Raw genomic sequence first — 21,314 nt, forward strand, 5'->3', positions numbered from 1 at the left:
TGGTACAGATTTGGCTAGTGCAGAACGAAGTGGGAGGAGTCCTCCAATCATTATCCTCCACATTATCTGTCACCCAAAGGCAATCACAGGGTAACCAGTCAGCCCCCTCCCTTTGGTATGAGGCCAGCATTCAGCCTTTGCCCAGATTTCGCCACAGCCGTTGGCAGGTGACTAATTGCTGCTCTCCTCCCCTGAAAACATCATCCTTCACAGGCCCAGCCAGTGTTTAAACCCATCCCTGTGGGCCATGTTTGAATAGAAGATGACTTCCAAGTGTTTCCTTTAGCAGCTTTCCACCGCTGAGAGGGGCCGGCAGATGTTTTTCCACAGGAGGCGGCAGTCTCGGTGACAATGCAGAAGTTCACAACAGTTTCCCAGGCCCTCCTAGGTTTGGCATTTGGGGCTCTGATTGCTAATACTCCCCAGTCCTGTGGGGTTCATCCCTTTGCAAGGTGAGCAAAGGGGCAGTGAGCAGGTTTAGCGCCTCTCTGTGAAAGCAGCACCCCCTGAGACTTAGCACCACTTTCACAGATGGGTCATCCAGCACCCCTGTAACGTTTTATCCCAGCCAGGAATGTCGGATAATCAGGCTGCAGAACACTTGGTTCATGGTTTCTCGTGTGCATCGAGTCAGCCAGGTGTTGAGAAATGTTCTGATAGATCGAGATTGTCCCATATTCTGTGACCCAGTTGCCTCATCCTTACCTTTTATATGAGCTATCATGTCTCTCTTCCATTTCAACGTGTGTGTCCTGGAATGACCAAACAGAATCCAGGGGTGTCCGGCTTCAGGAATGGGGCGGTGCCTTACAGTTTATATAAGCATTAAATTGAGTGATCTTTTCATGTACATTCCTGCATTATTACTGGTTCCAGTTTGGCCATTTAAACTCACTCTTTATGCCATGAAGAAATAACAAATATTACAGTTGTCGCTTCCTAAGATATCTACTGCTCTTCTTTTTTTGTTCCGTGATTATTGGCTCATTACCTTCTGACACAATTTCTATGAAGAGATTTAACTCACCACACATAAAACTGAATTGCAGCATATTGAATAAAAATGAAATCTCCAGGGTAATGAAACAGACGAGCCACACCGTTCCACTTAAAGTATGAAGCTGCCAACTTCATTTTAGTCATATTGTAATTCCACCCACTTCGGAGATTCTTAGGTGAAGCATGCTGGTGCAGGGCCTCAAGGTGGTCTGAGGCCGTCAGGGTTTGTCATCTTCAAGGAACGCCACCACAGCTCAACTCGGGTGGGACCACAAAGGAAGGAGACGAAACCCACTGCCATCGAGTCGATTCCGACTCCTAGCAACCCTTCAGGACACAGTAGAACTGCCTCCATAGTGTTTTCAAAGCTGTACATCTTTACAAAGGCAGACTGCCACAGCTTTCTCCAACAAAGGAAGGAGAAAACACCAGTTTTAAAGTGGGAAGAGTTGAGGGCTTCACACAGTAGCCTTAAGCCCTAGGGAATTTGAGTATTCTTTAGGAGCTTGTTAAAATAGGCATCTCTGGGGCTCTGGAAAATCTGATAGGAGCCCAGGAATCTACATTTACATCCAACTCTTGCAGTTAGCCCGCAGCTCCCAGTTTGAGAAATTGCTTCACCTTCTTGACCTTGACAGTATGAATTGGGTTTTGATAAAGGCATGAGGATATGAATAATTCATCTGGATTCGAGCAGTAGTTCTCAGTTGGTGCTCACATGGGGAGATTGTGCCAAAACACACAGGCACCACCCCACATGTATTAAATGAAAATCTCTGGGATTAGGTCCCAGAAAGTGTGTGATTCTCATATGCCCACTGAATTACAGGCCAGATGTACTGAAGTACTGCTTTGCTTCAGGTGTGTATTGTATGCATTAAAGGAAGAAATACCATGAAGCATTAATTCATCTTTGTTTTTACTTCTGTTCTGAAATCTAATCAATCATTAAGTAACGCTGTCTTGATTATAGCCATTAGTGAACAAAAATGTGCTGGCATTTCACACCTGGGGGCTAGCTAGGGGCAGCCATCATGTTCACAGATAAAACCAGTAATCATGGTCTGTGGTCTTATTTAAGCAATTATCCTTTTGAGACTACACATGCAAACAAAAGCATAATTTACCAATTTCATTACTTAGTGCAATGAAACGCAAGCCACGTCCAGTTTTAAATACAATATGAGCAAAATGTAGTATCTTCATGCATAGCTCTTCCTTACATTTAAAATGGATGGTTAATTTATCATTTATTTGACTGTTTCTTTCATCAAATATTTATTGGGTGCCTGCAGTGACCAGGGATTCTTCTAAGTGTGGAGACTGTAATTGTAACAAATTACACTCCCATCAGCACTGTAATAGAATTCTGGGGACTTCATCCTTCCCCGCACTTCATATTGTCACTCTTTAATTTTAACCATTCTGGTCGATACGTAGGAGTCTTTCGTTGTGGTTGTAATTTGCATTTCCCTAATAACTGTTGGTGTTGAGCGCCTGTGTTTATTGGTCTTTTGGATAGCTTTAATTGTAAACTTCCTTTTCAAGCTTTTTGCCCATTTTCTATTGGGTTGTCTGTCTTACTGGTATTTAAAACCCATTGCCATCGAGTTGATTCTGACTCATAGTGACCCCGTAGGACAGAATAGAACTGCCCCCATAGGGTTTCCAAGGCTGTAAATCTCTTTGGAAGCAGACTGCCACATCTTTCTCCCACAGAGCAGCTGGTAAGTTTGAACTGTTGACCTTTTGGATAGCAGCCGAGCACTTAACCACTGCACCACCAGAGCTCCTTATATTCAGGAGTCATATATTCTGGATGGGAACCCACTAGTTGGATACAAGTTTTGCAAATATTCTCCAATTCTGTGTCCTTGGATAAATGGACACTCTTGATTTTAACACAGCTCAGCTCTTTCCTTAGTGATTCTATTAAAAAATCTCAGCCTCTATCATAAAGATGTTCTTCCGTGTTATAGTCCAGAATCTCTAGGTCTGCACTGAGATCTGCAGTCCAGCTGGAATTCATTTTTGTATAGGTTTGAGGTGGGAGTCAAGATGCATTTTCCTCTATAAATATTACCTCAGGATCATTAGTGTTTTTTGTTTTGTTTTTTATAATGAACTTTTTATTTTAAAGTAGTTACAGGTTTACAGAAAAGTTACAAATACAGTTCCTGTATACCTCTCACCCAGTTTCTCCTGCCACTGTCACTTTATATTACATAGTACATTTGTCATACCTAAGGAATCAGTAGTGATGTATCATTATTAGCTAAAGCCCGTACTTTTTTTGGATCAGGACCATTAGTTTTTGACAAATCATAGTGCTGTCAAGGAATGCTTTGGGTCCACACGTTGTTAATTAAATCCTCAGTAACTGGAAGTTCACTGTAGTGAGAATCAACCATCTTTTGTCTCATCCTAAGCTGGAGACCTCAGTGGGGCTCAAGTAGTGGGAACTTAGGTCCTGTGAGATCCTGGGGAAGGAAGCATGGCAATTGTACAGTTAACGCCCTCCAGACTTGCAGTGAGTGTAAACTCTCAGTCCGTTTTGAAGATTCTTCCTTTTTAAATTTTAAAAGTAATGAGTAGCCTTCTCTTTATTCCTTTTGTAATCTTTAACCAATGTTTAAAATTAATTGATGATGAACAACTGTTTAAACAAAAAACCAAGCCCACTGCTGTCGAGTAGACTCAGACTCCTGGTGACCCTGTAGGATAGAGTAGAGCTGCCCCATAGGGTTTCCAAGGCCGTAAATCTTTATAGAAGCTGACTGCCACATCTTTCTTATGCGGAGCGGCTGGTGAGTTAGAACCACTGACTTTTTTAGTTAGCAGCCAAGCACTTAACCACTGTACCACCAGGACTCTGGGCCAGAACTCTAGAGAGTAGATATTAATGCCAGATGCCTTGGGGAAGGAGAACTCAATGTGCCCCTTAAGTCTTGGATGTGAGTGTGTGGAAGCTGTATCCCTAATTCGTTCTCTTCTCCCTGCCTTAGTTCAGCCCTGGGGAGGGTCACCATGAGTCTTAGTTCTGAGCAAAGCAAGACAGACAGCCATTGAGACTGCTAGACCTTTCTTGCTGCCTTTCCCCATCACTCGTCTCTTCTAGACGTGACTCTGACAAACTTCAGTGGTGCCGGTGTGTTTGAAAGTGCCATGGACAGCCTTAAATATTTTTACTTTTTAACTTAAAGTGCAGACTAAGCCCCAGTGACCATATGTCACTTTGACAGCAGACATTTAAATTACAGTCAGGAAACAAGGCCAGCCATCTACCTCCATTAATATTTTATGAAGTATTCACTGTTCTTTCGCCCGGTGTTCACCCTGCCCTGGCCGACACTTTTATGACTGACGTTACCACCTCAGGAAGCACACATGCACACTCGGCTCATTTGGTCTTTGTCCTGCTTCTCCTCAGTACCATGAGCTCCCGACACTCGGCCAGCCCGGTCGTTTTCACCAGTGCCAGGAGTTCCCCTAAAGAAGAGCTTCATCCTGCCACCTCTTCGCAGCTCGTACCTTCATTCTCTTCTTCCTCCTCCTCCTCGTCTGGTCCCAGGACTTTCTACCCTCGCCAGGGTGCTACGAGCAAGTACCTGATTGGGTGGAAAAAACCAGAAGGAACCATAAATTCTGTGGGATTTATGGACACAAGAAAGTAAGGACTCTCTTGCTGGGTGGTTTGCTTTTATAAAAGTACAGAACAGAAAAGCCCGGGGTCATTTCCTTCAACAGAGAGGCCAGGCTGGGTGATGGGGAGGGGGTAGTTTGGCGGCGGGGTGGCGGGGGGGGGGGTGCGTTTAAACTAAAACTTAAATTTTTTCTCCACTTTGTTCCTTAAATAAGATGTATTGTAAACATTTGGATTTGAGAATCTTGGGTCTCCTAAGGAAAGAGTACATCCGAAAAACACACTGGAGAATAATTGCCCCTCTGGTGTAGCTAAGACCACACTTGCCCTGTGAGATCCTTGAAGATGTTAACCAAGGCCTTCCCATGTAATTCTGTGAACTTGGCTGTTAGGCGCCAGAGGAAACATTAGAAAGTACTCCTGAATACGAAGGACTGAATAGCATAGTAATAAAATAAGTGATTTATTCCATTATTTTGTTTTTGTGCAAAACTTACATTTGGGATTAATATCCTGTGGTCTTTTAAAAAGTTTGTTGCTAATTTTGGCTGATAGAATTAATGGTTCACTGCAAAAGAGTGATTTATAAATTAGACTGTTCATTTTGTGTTCCAAATTGGTTTTGTTTCTTTAACATTTATCAGAATAGACTGTGATGTAATTAAACAGAAGTTATTCTCTTCTTCTCTCCTTGACTTACAGCCTTCAAAGCCCACCGTGCCCTAGAGTCAGTCAGCCTTGTTGATTTGATTTCTACTCTCTTTTCCCTTCCTTTCAAGGCGTCATCAGAGTGATGGCAATGAAATAACCCACACCAGGCTACAGGCCTCAACCAGGGACCTCCGAGCATCTCCTAAGCCAGCTTCCAAGTCCACCATTGAAGAGGATCTAAAGAAACTGATAGACCTTGAAAGCCCAACTCCTGAATCACAGAAAAATTTTAAGGTACACAATAGAGCTTGGGGTACATAGCAATCAGAGAGAAGTCAGACATGATGGGGCTGGTCGCTGTACTCACACCTTTTGGGAAGTGTTAGTGATGGCTCTTCTGCATTGTGCCCCAGTCCCAGCCATCACTTTGTCTTCCCAATAATTAGTTCACAGCGTTTTACAGGCGTTTTTTCCTGCATCCCCATCTCTTTAGCCTGGTTTGTATTAACCTGTCCGTACCCCCGCCATGGCTTGCTCTTCTTTCAGTGTATCCTCCTCACAATGCAAGAGCACCACACTTCCTTGAATATCACTCACATTATTGTTTCTCAGAACTCTACAGAGACACCTGGGCCTCTCTTGTCAGATACAGAGTTCTCTCTGAGGTGTTTCATGCCTTCTGTCCACAGGGTCCTCCTCCTCCCATAAATACTCACAGTTTGTTTTGTGCACCCTGGGTCCCTAGCACTCTGTACTCTGCTCCTCCCTCTGTCCCCTGGCCCCAGGCAGGCAAACCTACTGGCCATATGCCCTTCAGTCGCTTGAGAGGAACTGCCTGAAGGAAACTCACTCTCCTCTGAAAACAAAAAAACCAAAGCCATTGCTATTGAGTCAATTCCAACCCTATAGGACAGAATAGAACTGCCGCATAGAGTTTCCAGAGAACTTCTGGTGGATTCAAACTGCCGACCTTTTGGTTAGCAGGCGTAGCACTTGACCACTGCCACCAGAGTTTCCAACAGTCACCTCTTCTTGCTATATACTAAGGCTACACATTTACCTTCAGAACTTTCTAGACTCTCTTTACTTCATAAAGCCTTCCTTCTCCTTCACTCTCAGAATTCTGGACTATAAATGTCCTCTCTAAAACCCAGTCTCCCTCCCCACCAAGTCCTAAACACTTGTTCAGAGTAAGTTTCTGTGTCAGTGGCCAGGACTTTGGAAGGGTTTGTTCTGTCTTCTCAGTGTGGAGGACACTTGAAGCCTACTTGAGGTACAGTGCCTCCTTGTCTGCTAACATGTGCAGTCTCACTCTTGGCCTCAGTTGTTGACAGGCTGACAGATGTGAATTACCAGGTCATTGACACACAGGTGTTGTGACCAATCTCCCTTGGATGGAAATTGGTGTTTACTGGGTGAGCCCCAAAGTATTTCACTCTGAGTATACAGTATACAGTGTGAGTGTATTGGGTATCCCCAGGAGAAGGGGTCTACCCCGGAAGGGTCATGGCAGTCAGCTTTGAAGTTTTCTGTTCTCGGGGTTCTTAGTTAAATGATTTGTAGTCTCTTTGAAGTGGCTAGAGAACTTAATTTAAGAAGAACTTTGAGAATCAGTTGAAAATGGAAGCTACAGTATTTCCTTAAACACTTAACCATCTTCAAACTATGATCACAGTGCAAGAGGTGCGACAGGCTGGAGGAGCCACATGGTCTTGTCACATCGAGGCTTTCCTGGAGCCATTCTAGCCTGTGTGTGTGTGTGTGTGTGTGTGTGTGTGTATGTAGGTGTGTATGTGTGTGTTCCTTCAGATAGGTCACATATACCCCCTCAACGTAAAGATTAACGTTTACAGGAATTAAATATACTCCAAGGGCCATTCAGGAGTTTTGCTGAGAAATAAGTGATTTATAAACATTAACATAATAAATCTCTTTAAGGACATAGCCATTCTTGATTTCTGTAATTTCCAATTTTATAAGCCAGCACTTAACAGTTCTGACTCATCACCCAGAGCACAAGTGGTTTCCTTAGCAACCTTGCAAAAGGTAGTGCTCAAAGCTTTTTTCTCTATCCATCAACACCCAAAGAGGTGTATTAAAATTTTTAAGTACCATATTCAAAGTAAAAATTATTTCATATTTTTCTTTGGAGGTTAGAAGAAAATAAAACTTGCCCTGAAAGGAATCTTTCCTCTAATTCTGAGTTTAGCAGTTTTGGAAAGGCGGGCAAGCTCAGAGCTGTCATTCTTTTGATTTTATGCAGTGCAATGGCAAGAATTGAAGACAGATGTCTGCTTTGCCCTCATTCTGGGTCTTGGGCTTTTATTTCCAAGTAGAATGACTTTAACATGCCTACTGGACACAGGGGTATGCTTTTTTATGTTGTGACTGTCTTACTGTGAGGGCTCTGCAGAGAAAGTGCTCCTGCTTTAAAGAGCTGGCAGGAGCAGGGCATACTCTGTTTTCTCTTCAGTCCATCCTTTTTGAGTGGTTTGGTTTCAGAACAGTTCCATTAAGTAGTTCTGTGTGTCTTCTGAGATTCATCATCTGAATGACCATGGCTCTGCTGTCGGGAAGGCTGGCATGCCCTTGGGAAGTATTCCAGCCCGAGCCTGGCTCCAGGCTCCAAGCCGCTGCATCAGGCTTCAGGGTTTTAGGAGTGGCCAGCTTTGGGCTGTAATCCCTGGAACCCACTCACACGCCACATTTGCTTTCTTGGATAACAAGTCCTACCTATGAGCAGTCATTAATATCAAATGGCAGCGTCACTGCCAAGCTCTGAAAACACAGCTCGCCTGTCTGCAGAGAGAGGATGTGGCAGTGATCTGCTAGGCAGGCTGTGGCCAAGAGGTGGGTGGCTGCAGAGCCCCTCGCAGCTGCTATGGAGCTCCTACCTCAAGGAAAATGGCAGAGATGTAGCATTCTAAGAAATGGCATTGGCAGAGATGGGATATCTTTACTTTCCCCAAGGGCCCCATACAGTCTGGCAGGCAAGCAGACAACAGTGCAAACCACTAGTGCTACTTCCCAGCCAACGACAGTGTTCAGAAAGAGCTGATGCCTGCATATTGCACGTGTGGTAACGCATGTCACTGATGGCCAGGGGGACTGGATAGAATGAGAGAACAGGAGACTGACTGGAAACAAGACTGTACCTCTCCGGGCCTTTTTGGAAAGTCAGCTTTGAAGAAGACAGAGTAGACCAAGAGTTCCCAGATGTTTACAAAGCTCTGAAACCCTTTCTTTCAAATAAAAGCGTACATGGAAGCCCAGTATGTAGAACTGAGAAGATAGAGTTTCTCTGACTGGGGCAGGGTGTAGCGTGGCATCTGGGTCCCACCTGACAATCTCTTCTTGCTAAGCCATAGTGCTGTAAGGAACCCTTGGGGCTCCTTGGAACACAGCTTGAGAACCCCTTGCCTGGCTGCTCTCTGAAATCCTGTTGGGTACGACAGAGACTCCACTGTGGTTCTGTCACAGGGGCTGACAGCACTGGGTAAAGCCAGTGCCCAGTGATCTGCAAGAGAGACAGGGGCACTCCTGGGAACCAACTAGGTCTGCATACCTAATTTTTTTTTTTTTTTATTGTGCTTTAAGTGAAAGTTCATAAATCAAGCCAGTCTCTCATACAAAAATTTATACACACCTTGCTATGTACTCATAATTGCCCTCCCGCTAATGAGACAGCCTGTTCCTTCCTTCCACTCTCTCTTTTCGTGTCCATTTCACCAGCTTCTAACCTCCTCTGCCCTCTCATCTCCCCTCCAGATAGGAGATGCCAGCATAGTCTCAAGTGTCTTACCTGATCCAAGAAGCTCATTCTTCACCAGTATCTTTTTCTATCCCATTGTCCAGTCCAATCCCTGCCTGAAGAGGTGGCTTTGGGAATGGTTCCTGTCCTGGGCTAACAGAAGGTCTGGGGACCATGACCACCAGGGTCCTTCTAGTCTCAGTCAGACCATTAAGTCTGGTCTTTTTACAAGAATTGAAGGGTCTGCATCCTACTGCTCTCTTGCTCCCTCGGGGGTTCTCTGTTGTGTTCCCAGTGCATACCTAATTTAATACTGGAGTTGAGGAGGGATGGGGTGAGGGGCCATCCCTGCTTTTCTGGACAAGACTGAATACTGCCGTTTCTTAGTGGACAAAAGACATCTAGGCAGGTTGCGTTCTTCCACTCCCATCTCTGCTTTCCTTTAGAGCAGAATGTTATAACTTTTAGTAAAGCACACTACTCAAGGTACCTTACTGCCTCGAAGTATGTGAATATTGCCCAAAGACGCTGAAACTAGAGTTGGCAGAAAATTTCTCTTGTGGAAATACTCACTGGGAAGGAAATCACTTTTCTAAAACCAAACCGGAGGTGTTGAAAAAGATGGACAGCAGCTTTTGAATACAGAGATCTCAGATCTGGCCTTATGTGTGATATTCTAGAACCTTGCAGGATAGGAGATGATCTGATTTTATTTAAAAAAAAAAAAAAAAAAGCTTCACTTAGCAAGCCATGTACCCGCAAAGGCCTGCTCTTCTCGTAAAGTGAGAAGGGCGGTTGTCACTTCCATACTAAGCTCTCCCCACTTAAAGCCTGGCAAAGCACTCGTCACAGCAGCTTCTTTTGCGATGCAGCACCTGTGTACCGTGGATTTAACTCATCGTCAATTTTTTATAGTGAACACAATTTTTACCCAATTGGCTACACCTGGAGCTTGTTTACAATGCCATTTAGTAATAATATTTTTCTATTCATGCAGCATCTGTGTGCACTACGTTGTGGGTAGCTTCAGCTGGGGTAACCCTTGGCCTGTTGAATGGAAGCCTGTTAAGGCCAAGAGCGCAGGAATGAACCTGAACATCAGTTCTCTGTTTCTGGGTCTGTGAAATCAGCCGCCTGATGGAGCCATTGCTGTAGCATTAGTTCTCTGCCCCTTCAGTGTTATGGCAAATACCATGGTAGCCTTCTGCCAGCAGTGACTCAGACCTCCTCCTGTGTTCACCTGTTCTTCGGGTTGTTCTCCCTGCCACGGTGAACAGGAGTCTAAGGGGCACTAAGTAAGGATCGCTTTATGGTTGCTGTGCCGAAGGCTCTGTTGGCATTCACTGTGCTAGAGACTTTAATATTGTTAAGTGTCTCTTGTTGCTCAGGTAATGGGATTCTCAGAAGCTGACTATTGGCAGAAAAAAATCCCAATCCAACCAAATCTGGGCACCAAAGCAAAAGACGTCAACTAGAAATATATCTATCTGGAACTGAATGTTTGTCATTTATAAAGCTGATTTCCCTATTTTTATTTCGTACTTGGAAACCCATCTGCAAAACTCATATATCAAATACAGGTTCCATTAGGAGTCCCCGGCTGGCATAAACAGTTAATGCACTCGGCTGCGAACCAAACGGTTCAAGTCTACCCAGAGGCACCTTGGAAGAAAGACCTGGTGATCTACTTCCAAAAAAGGCATCCATCAAAAACCCCATGGAGCACAGTTCTACTCTGGTGCACGTGAGGTCCCCATGAGTCAGAATTGAGTTGCAGTTAACTGGGGAAAAAAGTATAGCTTAGTAGTTAATGTTTATCGAAAGCTACCTATTATTTGAGCTAATACATTTACGTGATCAAATGCTCTTGTTGCCCAGCAAACATACTCTCACCTGACAAGCTTCTGAGGGTACCTTCCCCTGAGACCATAGCATCACTGAATAATACCACTGATGCCCACCCTTGTGGTCAGTCCAGCATTTCGTTTAATCCTTTTAATAATCCTGAAAGTTGTTTTGCCCCCATTTGATAGATGAGGAATTGGGGCTCAGAGAGATAATATGACTTAACCAAGACACAGGATTCAGGGAAAACTCACTTTTATCTGATCCTAAAGTCGTATTCTTAGCCACGGCACCATATTAATCAAGCCACCTAATCACATTTCTGAATTACGTATGGAGGACTGACTGATGGGCTCCAGGCAGCCTGTGGGCTCTGAGGAGATGATGACTAGAGACTGTTACTTTAACTCCTCAAGAATTTAGGCGCAGATGGTGAGGCCTGAGTGTTTCTTGTTGGGGCTAGAACTTGATGGGGTATTCCTGGAGCAGTGCTCTGTTGACCCATCCCCACCCCGCCCCAACCTTGAACTTGGGTGTCTGAACCAGAAAATTGACTTTTTCTCATACTGTTTTCTGTTTTCCAGTTCCACGCACTCTCCTCTCCTCAGTCTCCTTTCCCTCCCACCCCCACCTCAAGGCGGGCCTTGCACAGAACGCTGTCGGATGAGAGTATTTACAGTGGCCAGAGAGAGCACTTCTTCACCTCTAGGGCCTCACTTCTGGACCAAGCCCTGCCCAACGATGTCCTCTTCAGCAGCACGTACCCTTCTCTCCCCAAGTCTCTTCCGCTGCGGAGACCTTCTTACACCTTAGGGATGAAGTCATTGCATGGTAAGCTTATTTTCAGCTGCAGCAGGACAGCCCTGTTGGTGGCCAGTGTCCCCAGCAACGGTGCACTCAGCCTGCGTAGGGAATGGCAATTGGAGTACGTCCTGCTTCTGTGCTCAGATTATCTCCTTCCCCTCCTGTAATGCCAGACCACACAGTACAGACGCTCTACCTCACAGGTCAGTTGGGTCGTCTGGGACTCCTATTAAAAATACAGATTCCTAGACCCTACCCAAGACCTGCTGAATTCAGATCTCCAAAGGAGTAGTCCGGGAATCAGTATTTTTACCAAACATCCCAGCTGCTCGGTTGATTGGATGAATTTGACTAATGCTGGATTACAGTTTTTTCTTAGAGTTGTGTCCCTGATTCCTGTCAGCCATTGTAATAACCTAGACCTGTCATCACTCCCTGTCTTGCCCAGGCTGTGATGTCGACTACTCATTAGTTGCCTGTGGTATCGATCACTCATTTGTTGACTTATTCATTCATTCATTCAGTTAGCGAGCAAATATTACTATTCCAGGGAAAGGTTTATTGATAATGTTCTTGCCCTTGATTCCTATATGTCTGGCTTGCTTACTTTGTGACCCAGCTAGATCCCAGTATTACTATGAACCATATTCTGGGACTATGGATTCAAAGTTGTTCTTTTCCTTTCTCTTGTCTCTGTCCAACCCAATTTCAGGGTCTACACCCACCCTCACAGGTATGGGCGAACATAGCACACAGCTATTGTGGGAACTTGTGTTCCTGACCGTTGGTTACACGTACTGCTGTAACTGCACCTCCCTCCTGCCCTTTTTCTTCTGTGAATTCTACGATTGTTGTATCTCTTTGTCCCTGTACACCCACAGGCCTGTCCAACCTGATCATTCCTTTCCATTCCCATCTTCTCTGGAACAGTATTTCCTCCAAATCTTTCTCCTACTTGCCCAGTTTGCTTTCTCCCTCCATCATTCTTGAGCTCTCAACCCACTCTCATGAATATCCCTTCCAACATCTCCATCCTGCTCATTGCTCAGCTACACAGACCTGTTCTCCCCTGGTCACCATGGCAGACCTCACCCAAGGCCCATGCCATCTTCCCCACTCTCCTTTTAGCTTACTGCAGCTTGAATCTGGTTTCTCTTTGCCCCAGAAGGTCGCCCCCAGCAAACCAAAGTTGACACATGAAATGACCACTTTTGCCACCTAGACTCCAGAAAGAACCTCCCGCTAGTGATGTTTATGTCCCTTACGTTTTCTCTCCTCCTCCTCCCAAGTTGAGGCCAGTCTCCTCATTTCCATCGCTCCTACTATTCCTGCCTACCTTAAATGCTTTTCTTACTTGCCTGCACTTTTTCTTTGACCTTTGCAGCAATAAAAATACAGCATTTGTGAAGGCCTACGTGTGGCATATACTAGGCTCTGTCCAAAGAAGGCCCCGCCTTTTAAGAGCCAGCATTCTGAGCGATGCCAGGAAACCTGCCCCCTACTTACAACTATTGTCAGGCTGTGGAAAAGGAAGGGAACTAGGAAGCAACCCTCTGAGCACCTTCCTGTCACCTCTTCTTGCTTTCCTGAGAGACAGGCAGCAGCTGTGGTGATGTTGGGCTCTCTCCCTCTGCCCATGCCTCATTTGTCATGAATACCAGTGACGTGTAGATGGGGGATGAGGCGGGTGACTTCTGCTTTCCCTATGTGGGAATTTGGGCTCCAGAGATAAAAGGGCAGAAGGGTTTTGAATGGCACACAAAATTGCTTGTTCCACCTACTGGCCCTTGATGAGAGCAAGTCCAAATAGAGCTGAGCATTTAATATCTTGCAGTATTTGTTGCTTTCCATTTACTCATAATTTTGCTAATTTTAAGCACATTAATAACTAGCAGCTGCACTTCAAAGCAGTTCTTTACATAATTTGAAAGGGAAAACAAGTACTAAATATACTCTGATTTACCAGGCTACCATAATTGACAAAACTTTTTTAACTCCTTGTAAACAGGTATTTCTGGAGTTGCTTATTGCCTTTAACAAAGAGTTTCACTTTGAGCTCCTTGTTTGCATGGGTTTTAATGTTACAGTCACGTTCTGCGGCCGCCCTTCTCACAAAATTGCTTGTTTCCGCTCTGTTGGGGGAATTTGCATTTCATGAGCTACAGTCTCCCTGGCCCCAGGAGCCCTTCCTTTCTGTTTTTCACCTACTTGTACTTGAGCCTCACAATGCGCCCTCCATGTAACAGAGGGGCTAATTGTGCCCTAGATTCAGCAAAGGTTAGTTTTTAAGATTGTCAGTTGTTACAATGGTTTAATACTTGTCTTCACCAAATTGTCACCTAGAAGGGGCTTGAGGTATTGGACTGCTATAATCCAGAACTAATGCACAGAGTTGCGACCATGATGGCCCTGTGTCCTTTGAAGGTGAATAATGCCAGTACCAATCCTAACAGCACCTTCTTGGGTTAACTCCGTGTGGGTAACATGGCGCTCTCACTCACATTATCTGATTTTTTACCATCCTGGACACAGGACAGATGTGGGCCAGGGATGCGTCTGTCCCTAATCAGTTCCAAGCATGAGCGAGGGTGAGTCAGATCCCAGGCCCCGGTGCATGGTGGGCTTGAGGGGCCATCTGGTTCCAGATAAAAATAAGCCCCTGAGCCCCTTCAGCAGGTCTGAACAGGTTTCCCTGGGCTGGGTCTAACACCGAGCTCCCTGTTGAGCTAGCCCTCCTCTTCCTCGTCTGAGTCCCTGGACTCAGAGGAAAAGTGGGCCACTGCAGCTGCCCTGGGCCTCACGGCAGACAAACAGCAGAGCTTCCCAAGGGCAAACAGACTGCTTGATGTAAAACTAATTTTTCCATTCCTCACACTACTGGCAGAGATTGGTGGGAGGAAGCCATTCCTATTTCAAGTCAGCTTTAGCATGGCCACAACTGGCCTGCTAGCCTAGAAAGGGACTCCAGGTAACAGCTAGTTTATATCCACTGTGCTAGTGGAAATGGGCACTTTCTCAAGTGGTTCTCCTATGGGCACAAGAAGTGTCTTTATTCCCCATCCCTTCCTGCAGGAGAGTTCTCGGCTTCAGACAGCTCCCTTACTGACATCCAGGAGACCCGAAGGCAGCCCATGCCCGACCCCGGCCTGATGCCCTTGCCTGATGCTGCTGCAGATTTGGATTGGTCCAACTTGGTAGATGCTGCCAAAGCCTACGAGGGTGAGTCCACTGAAGATCAGTAGGACAGCACAGGAGCCCACAGGTGTCATGCTAACACGTGCTGGTGGTATAGGTGCTCTGGTCAAGTGTCTGTTCTCCCTGCTGCTTTGCACACTGTGACACCTATACATTTCACTGGCGCAGGCTGAAGCCAGTTGCGCTAACATTTGTTGAGCACTCAATAGGGGCCAGGCCCTATGCTGGGCACTTAACGCACGTTTTACCTAATCAGATGGAACCTGGTGTTTCCTCTAAATAGGAATTCATAACGTGGATACTTTGCTTCTTCCATGCTTGGGAGGGCAGGGGGTAGAGGAATCCCAGCTGTCATTTGACTGAAAAGAACATATATCTGGAGAGACTTTCATTATGTTATAAAGACATTGCTAAACACACAGTCAGGTGTTAGGGTGTTTGACCTGCTTGGCCGTGCCCCAGCCCCAACAGATGCTGGCTGCCTCGTGTGCCCTTCTCGTTCATCTCTCCCATGTATAGTAGCACGCCTTTTGTCTATACCATTCCTTTTCCACCCCGCTGGCTATGTGCTTGCTTTAGGCCACTGGTTCTTAAACACGGACCCTCAGAGTGGTACCAATCTGGTCTGCTGGAATATGAAGAAGTAAAAATAATGCTATGTGTGTCGAGGGGAAACTGGTGGTGTAGTGGTTAAGTTCTACAGCTGCTAACCAAAAAGGTTGGCAGTTCAAATCCACTGGGCACTCTTTGGAAACTCTATGGGGCAGTTCTACTCTGTCCTATAGGGTTGCTTTGAGTCGGAATCGACTCGACGGCAACAGACTGCGGGGGGGAGGGTGTGTGTTGACATAAGGTTGTCAACTATCCCTGTTTGTCTAAAGACTGACTTTTAGATAATCACTTCACATTTTTTTGGTGCTAAAAAGTTCTTTATAAAATTATAATGATAGCAAATCAAATTACAATGATAGGAAATGTTTGGATTTGGGGTTTTTTTTGTTTTTTTTTTGTAGCTCTTGGAAAAACTGAAAGTTGCTGTTTAACCAAGTTGCAATTTTGGAGGGATATTTACTAGGACACAAAATTGAAAAGTCAGGCAGCCACAGAGAAGCCAACGACCAAACCCCACTGGCTCTTTAGTGTTTATTTAGCTGGTGACAATTCCCCAGTACTGATTTGATTGTACATTCCAATCTGTTGGTCACTCTCCTTCATACAAAATGGTAGAAGCTTTGCCTTTTTAATGGGGGATTCCCCTCCCCCCTCAGCTCACATTTTAAATGGGTACATTTTGAAACACAAGTGGCATGGACTTAGGTTACAGTCCACCACGGTGACCAGGTATCTTGTGAAAAACATATTTCAGAAGTTTCGAGACGCAAATACTAACTCTTTAATTCATTTTGTATTATCACTGAGTGGAAAGCCTTAGTCTAGAAATTTGGCTCAAGGCCTGTTTCCAGGGAAACGCTTCATAGAATGCCACTTTGATGAGCAAGACAAAAGGAAGACTAGAAATTGATTCGTGACAACAACTTCTAAAAGGGAAGTCACAATGTTACCACCTCTTATGGCTAAAACAACAGTATGTTTTCCTATGGGGGCTGGGGGATAGGTTTCCATGCATCTCTGGACGTTGATTTGGATTCAACTGTCCATGTAGGCCACTTGCTGACTTTGACAGATAGGGCCCAGGGATATAGTTCTAAACTATTGAATGCTTTCTTATCTCCTTTCCAGTCCAGAGAGCCTCGTTCTTTGCTGCTAGTGATGAAAATCATCGCCCCTTGAGTGCTGCATCCAACAGCGATCAGCTTGAGGACCAGGCTCTGGCCCAGATGAAGTCTTACAGCAGGTTGGTCACTCAGTGGTGAGGGTCACCACCCTGTAGTGCATGTCATACCCACTAGTGGCAGCAGATGTGGGGAAGAGACGATGGAGACCACACGGATTAGCTGCATGAAACTCATCACCACAGTGCCAGCCACTTCACATTGTAGTTTAACAAAATACTGTAAACACAATTCAACTCTTCTTGATGACTTAAGGCCGCAATTAGGAATATTCATTATTATTTAGTGCCATAATACATTCATGCCCAAGGGGCTTACCAGGTACGAGAAATCATTTGCACTAAAGATCCCCAGGCTCCTGGGCTTGTTTAGGCTGCTGTTTCCAGCTCTCCTCCAGCTGTCAGTTGGTGGTCTTGCTTGTTAATGTGCCTTGTCTTAGCAGCTCCTGGTTTGCTGCTTCAGAGCTATGATGTTAGAAAGCTGGATCGCCAGGATAGTTAGAAACGTGTAAAATAAGAAGTTGGTAAACAATAACTGAGGCCCAGAGGGTTTTCTTAAGAGCCAAGAGCATGGACTCTTTAACTTGACTTAACTGCACAGAGGTTGACTTTTCTACTTTCCCTCTGTTTCCAGTGGTGAGTTTGGTGCATGTGTGTGATCGTCCTGCATAGTAAAGGATCCCAGCAGTCAGCCGTGGGACTCTTAGTCAGCACTCATTGATGTAGAACAGTATCATTTCATCAATTTAAAATTGCTTTCCTTAAGCCCTTTTGAAGATGGTTAAGAATCCAGGTGTCTGTGAAATTTGGTCAGAGACGGACAGCAACGGGCAAAGTGAGGTTGATATATATTGTGCGGATATACTGTGGGACCGGTGTTGAGAACTCCTCTGAGCAGGTCTGCAAGGAAGTGCTCTTAGTGGTGTAAGAGACAGGTGTTGCCTACACTTTTGTCTTCGGGACGGCTGGGGTGAAGAGAGCTGTGGTTAGTTGGGCTGTGGAGGACTTTTTTTAAACAATGGCAGAATCAGGAGAGAGCCCAGAATGTGCCTTCTTAGGATGGGGCCTCTAACAAAGAGAAGGCTGAGTGAGCAAAGACTGTTCTCCAGAGGAAGGATTTTTGACAGTTGTGAAATCTTTGTGGAATCCTAAGATGAGGGTAATGATCTGCTCTTTTCTTTGTCCAGTACATACAGAATAAGTGCAAATGAATTTAAGTATCTGTGTTTTTATAAAAGCACGTGCACACATAGAATTCACCTTGAAGAAACTTTAGAAGTCAAGATAAGCTACTGAGAGTTGCTTCAATCCTGACAACCTAGAATGGCTTGAGCGAGCCCAGCCAGGAGCTAGGACGGTGTACTTGATGGCCTTGTTTGTGAAGGACACCCCACCATCCCATCCCTGTCTTCTGCCTCGTTGTTTCTGTTCCACAAGTCAGCACCACTCATGTTCTCCCACATCTTAGCTCTTCAACCCATCCAAGCTCTAACCAGCTTATTGCAGTATATGGAGTGACCGTCGTTTATAGAAGGTTGTAGATTGTAGCTGTCCACTTCCTTTTATAATCCATTCATTGTCAGCTTTTGATTGTCTTCTGTTAAAAGTTTGGAGGTCATAATCATTCCATTTGTGTGCAGTCTTGTTATACTCTCTGTCACTGTGGGTTTTGCCTTTTGGGCTTGCTGTAGATCCAGAATTTGCAGAATTTGCACAGTTCATTTGGGGTGAGAGATTCTAACTTGAACTTTGATTTGTGTGTGTGCGTGGTAAATACATGTGTAATAAAAAAATTGTGATTTCAACATACCTCACATGTACAATTCAGTGACGTTGAACTTTGATTTTTAAAGTAAAGAGTATCTTTTATTCCATGATTCAAAAAATTCTAAGAGTCACTGCCTCTTCTCTGTTGACCTCAGGAAAGAGGTGGCTGGCTGTTAACCAGTAGAAGATTTTTAGATTCTCTGTTGTGTGACTCTGAGGTTGTGTGACTGTCTAGAACTCACTCAGGAAAATGGCAGCTTGAATACAGGTAGATGAGCCTGGGAAGAAAAGGTGACGAAGGTCCTCAACCCTGGGGCCAGAGCTTACCCGCTGTGTCATCTGTCTGGCTAGTTGGGTAGCCCTCTCATCTTCAAGCTCACCCTTCTTTTGGTGCCCACTAAAACCAAACCAAACCCATTGCTGTTCAGTCAATTCCGACTCATAGCGACCCTGTAGGACAGAGTAGAACTGCCCCATAGGGTTTCTAAGGAGTGACTGGTGGATTTGAACTGTCAGCTTTTTTCGGTTAGCAGCCGAGCTCTTAACCACTGCACCACCAGGGCTCCACTAGCACAGCATTATTAGCACCTAAATAAAATATACAAAAATGGAAAGAAAATTGTGGGCCTTCTGTTTTGCTATTAATACAAGCTTAAGACATTAAGCTTGGGCTTATAGCTTTTGAAAACATGTAGTCTTATTTTTTAAATCTATTTTAAGATATTTAGACTAGTTTTTAAGATATTGGATCATAACTTAGCTGTAACTGAACAAGTGGCCACTGACTTATTTTGGGGAGGAACCAGAGACCTCCCCTACCACCATATCCCCAACTCAAGTCCTACACCAGCACCACCCTCCCAACCCACACACACCCACACCCACCCACCCACCCACACACACACACACACACAGAGGCATAGATTTCTTTTTAAAGCTCACTAAAAGAGATCCAAGCAGAACCCCCTAGGAATCATTTCATTGTTTGACAATTTTATCTGCCAGAAGGTACTTCTTGTGCTGCCAAAGAGGTCATTTCACTTATTGTCCTTTATTCTTTTGTCATGAAGATGAAGCGTCTTTAACAAAGGAAGCTATATTGGCTATAGTTCAAGTTTGTATTACCTTTTGTTAAGATGACCATTCTCTTTTTGAAAGTAAAATGCACATTGGGTCACTGGACTGAGTAATTTGATGTTGAAAATTGTTTTGTTTTGTTTTGTTTTTTTTAATAAGTGTAGCCTCCCGAGATTAAAAAACAACAAAACCAGCCATGGAGGCTCTTGCCAACATGGCCTTTTGTTTCTCATTCCCAGCAGTAAAGATTCCTCTCCCACTCTGGCTTCCAAAGTGGACCAGCTGGAAGGCATGTTGAAGATGCTTCGGGAAGATTTGAAGAAGGTAAATACTTACTCCCAAAGCAAACTGGCCAGTCTGTGCAAACTGCCCTTGAATTGTATGAGCCCTAGTTAAATAGTGATGGTGGAATAAGATGTGGTGTTTCCCTCTTTCCTGTAACATGTGTTTAGGGGCAGCTTGGAGCTCAGTTCCTACTAGGGCATGGAGTTCAAGAAGGCTTTCATTGGTCACATGTATGGAAAGATGGTTCCCTCTTTTGTGACAGCCTTTGAACCTCGGCCAGTCCCCTCTGAGCCCTCTCCCAACCTTCGTGCCCCTTGTATGACATGCCACTAGTCCGGACCCACCCGTCATTGCTATTGGAGTTTTGCACCAAGAGAGTCAAGTGTTTTGTTTGTTGGGTGGCTTTGATTATATTAGGACTACAACTGCCAAAACCATAGTCTAAAATTTAAGACGGTCTTTATGAACAAAGATGTTAAAACACACGTTAATATGTTTACATTCCAAGACAAACCTATAGTGAAGAGCTGTTCCCTGGGTTTACAATATCTTAACAGCCAGTACCAGGCCGTGTATTTGGGAGTTTGGTAGAAAGAAGAATGGAAATGGGCCAAAGGTCATAATGGGTCCATAGCTACTTCTAGCAGTTGGCCAAGGTGTGGCCCCACCTCTTAGTTTTTTTATACTTTGCTCTACCTCCCAGGAAAAAGAAGATAAAGCCCACCTTCAGGCCGAAGTTCAGCACTTGCGTGAGGACAACCTGAGGCTACAAGAGGAGTCCCAGAATGCCTCGGACAAGCTGAAGAAGTTCACAGAGTGGGTCTTCAATACCATAGACATGAGCTAGGGAAGGCTAAGGTGGAAAGGAGAAGGGGGACCACAGGGACTGCGGAGTGCTGCGTTCTCTAACCAGGGTGTTGAAGCCTCCCGTTGATGCCATTCAGAGTGTTCTCACAGCACCTCCCCCAGCTTCCTGCTTTGCCCCATGTCGGGGAGTGCACAACACAAGAATTGCAGATCAACAATCAGTATCTGCCTTTTGTAGAAAAGAAAAACAAAAAAGTAAATAAAAATTTTAAAAAGTAAAATAAAAGTTTAACTGCTAAAATGTGAATGTCTTTATTTTTTTGCACAATATCTTTATCTGTTGTTATGTAATTAAAGAGAAATTGGACCTAGGGCCAGGGTCCCCACCCCCAGCCCCCACTCCCTGGCCCATTTGCCTCTATTTCCGTCAGCTCTTTCTATTTCCAGTAACCCAAGCTTTCCCTTGTTATCTTGACAAACATCATTGTTCCTAGAAAAATAAAGGGTTTTTTGTTTCTTTGTTTTTAAATTGTTTATTTGAGGAGTCTGGGGGGTTACTCTCCTTACCTTCTTCCTTAAAATGCCTGGAGAGGGAGGTGATTTTAGAAAATGCCTACCTCTCTTAAATGACTTGTGCATGACCTAATAGCTATCTTACACAGATCAGCAGGATGCGGTTATTTGATAACAGTGAGTTG

At 44.7% G+C, this 21,314-nt stretch overlaps 1 protein-coding gene across 37 annotated transcripts in view; it reads left to right on the forward strand.

Annotated features, from left to right (window-relative positions):
* SIPA1L1 (signal induced proliferation associated 1 like 1) overlaps positions 1-20,779 on the forward strand; it is a 410,589-nt gene extending 389,810 nt beyond the window's left edge. For 35 of the 37 annotated variants that reach the window (XM_064292697.1, XM_064292696.1, XM_064292698.1 and 32 more), the window contains 7 exons: positions 4,430-4,669; positions 5,422-5,587; positions 11,474-11,720; positions 14,766-14,912; positions 16,629-16,743; positions 19,719-19,848; positions 20,513-20,779. In XM_064292697.1, the coding sequence (XP_064148767.1) occupies positions 4,430-4,669; positions 5,422-5,587; positions 11,474-11,720; positions 14,766-14,912; positions 16,629-16,743; positions 19,719-19,848; positions 20,513-20,656 (1,189 nt within the window). In that variant the 3' untranslated portion in view covers positions 20,657-20,779. The remainder of the gene's footprint in view (positions 1-4,429; positions 4,670-5,421; positions 5,588-11,473; positions 11,721-14,765; positions 14,913-16,628; positions 16,744-19,718; positions 19,849-20,512) is intronic. The other 2 variants (XM_064292691.1, XM_064292690.1) reach the window with 2 other exon arrangements.
* The last annotated feature ends 535 nt before the right edge of the window (positions 20,780-21,314 follow it).

Source organism: Loxodonta africana, chromosome 10 (genome assembly GCF_030014295.1).
Source record: "Loxodonta africana isolate mLoxAfr1 chromosome 10, mLoxAfr1.hap2, whole genome shotgun sequence".
Taxonomy (NCBI): Eukaryota; Metazoa; Chordata; class Mammalia; order Proboscidea; family Elephantidae; genus Loxodonta; species Loxodonta africana.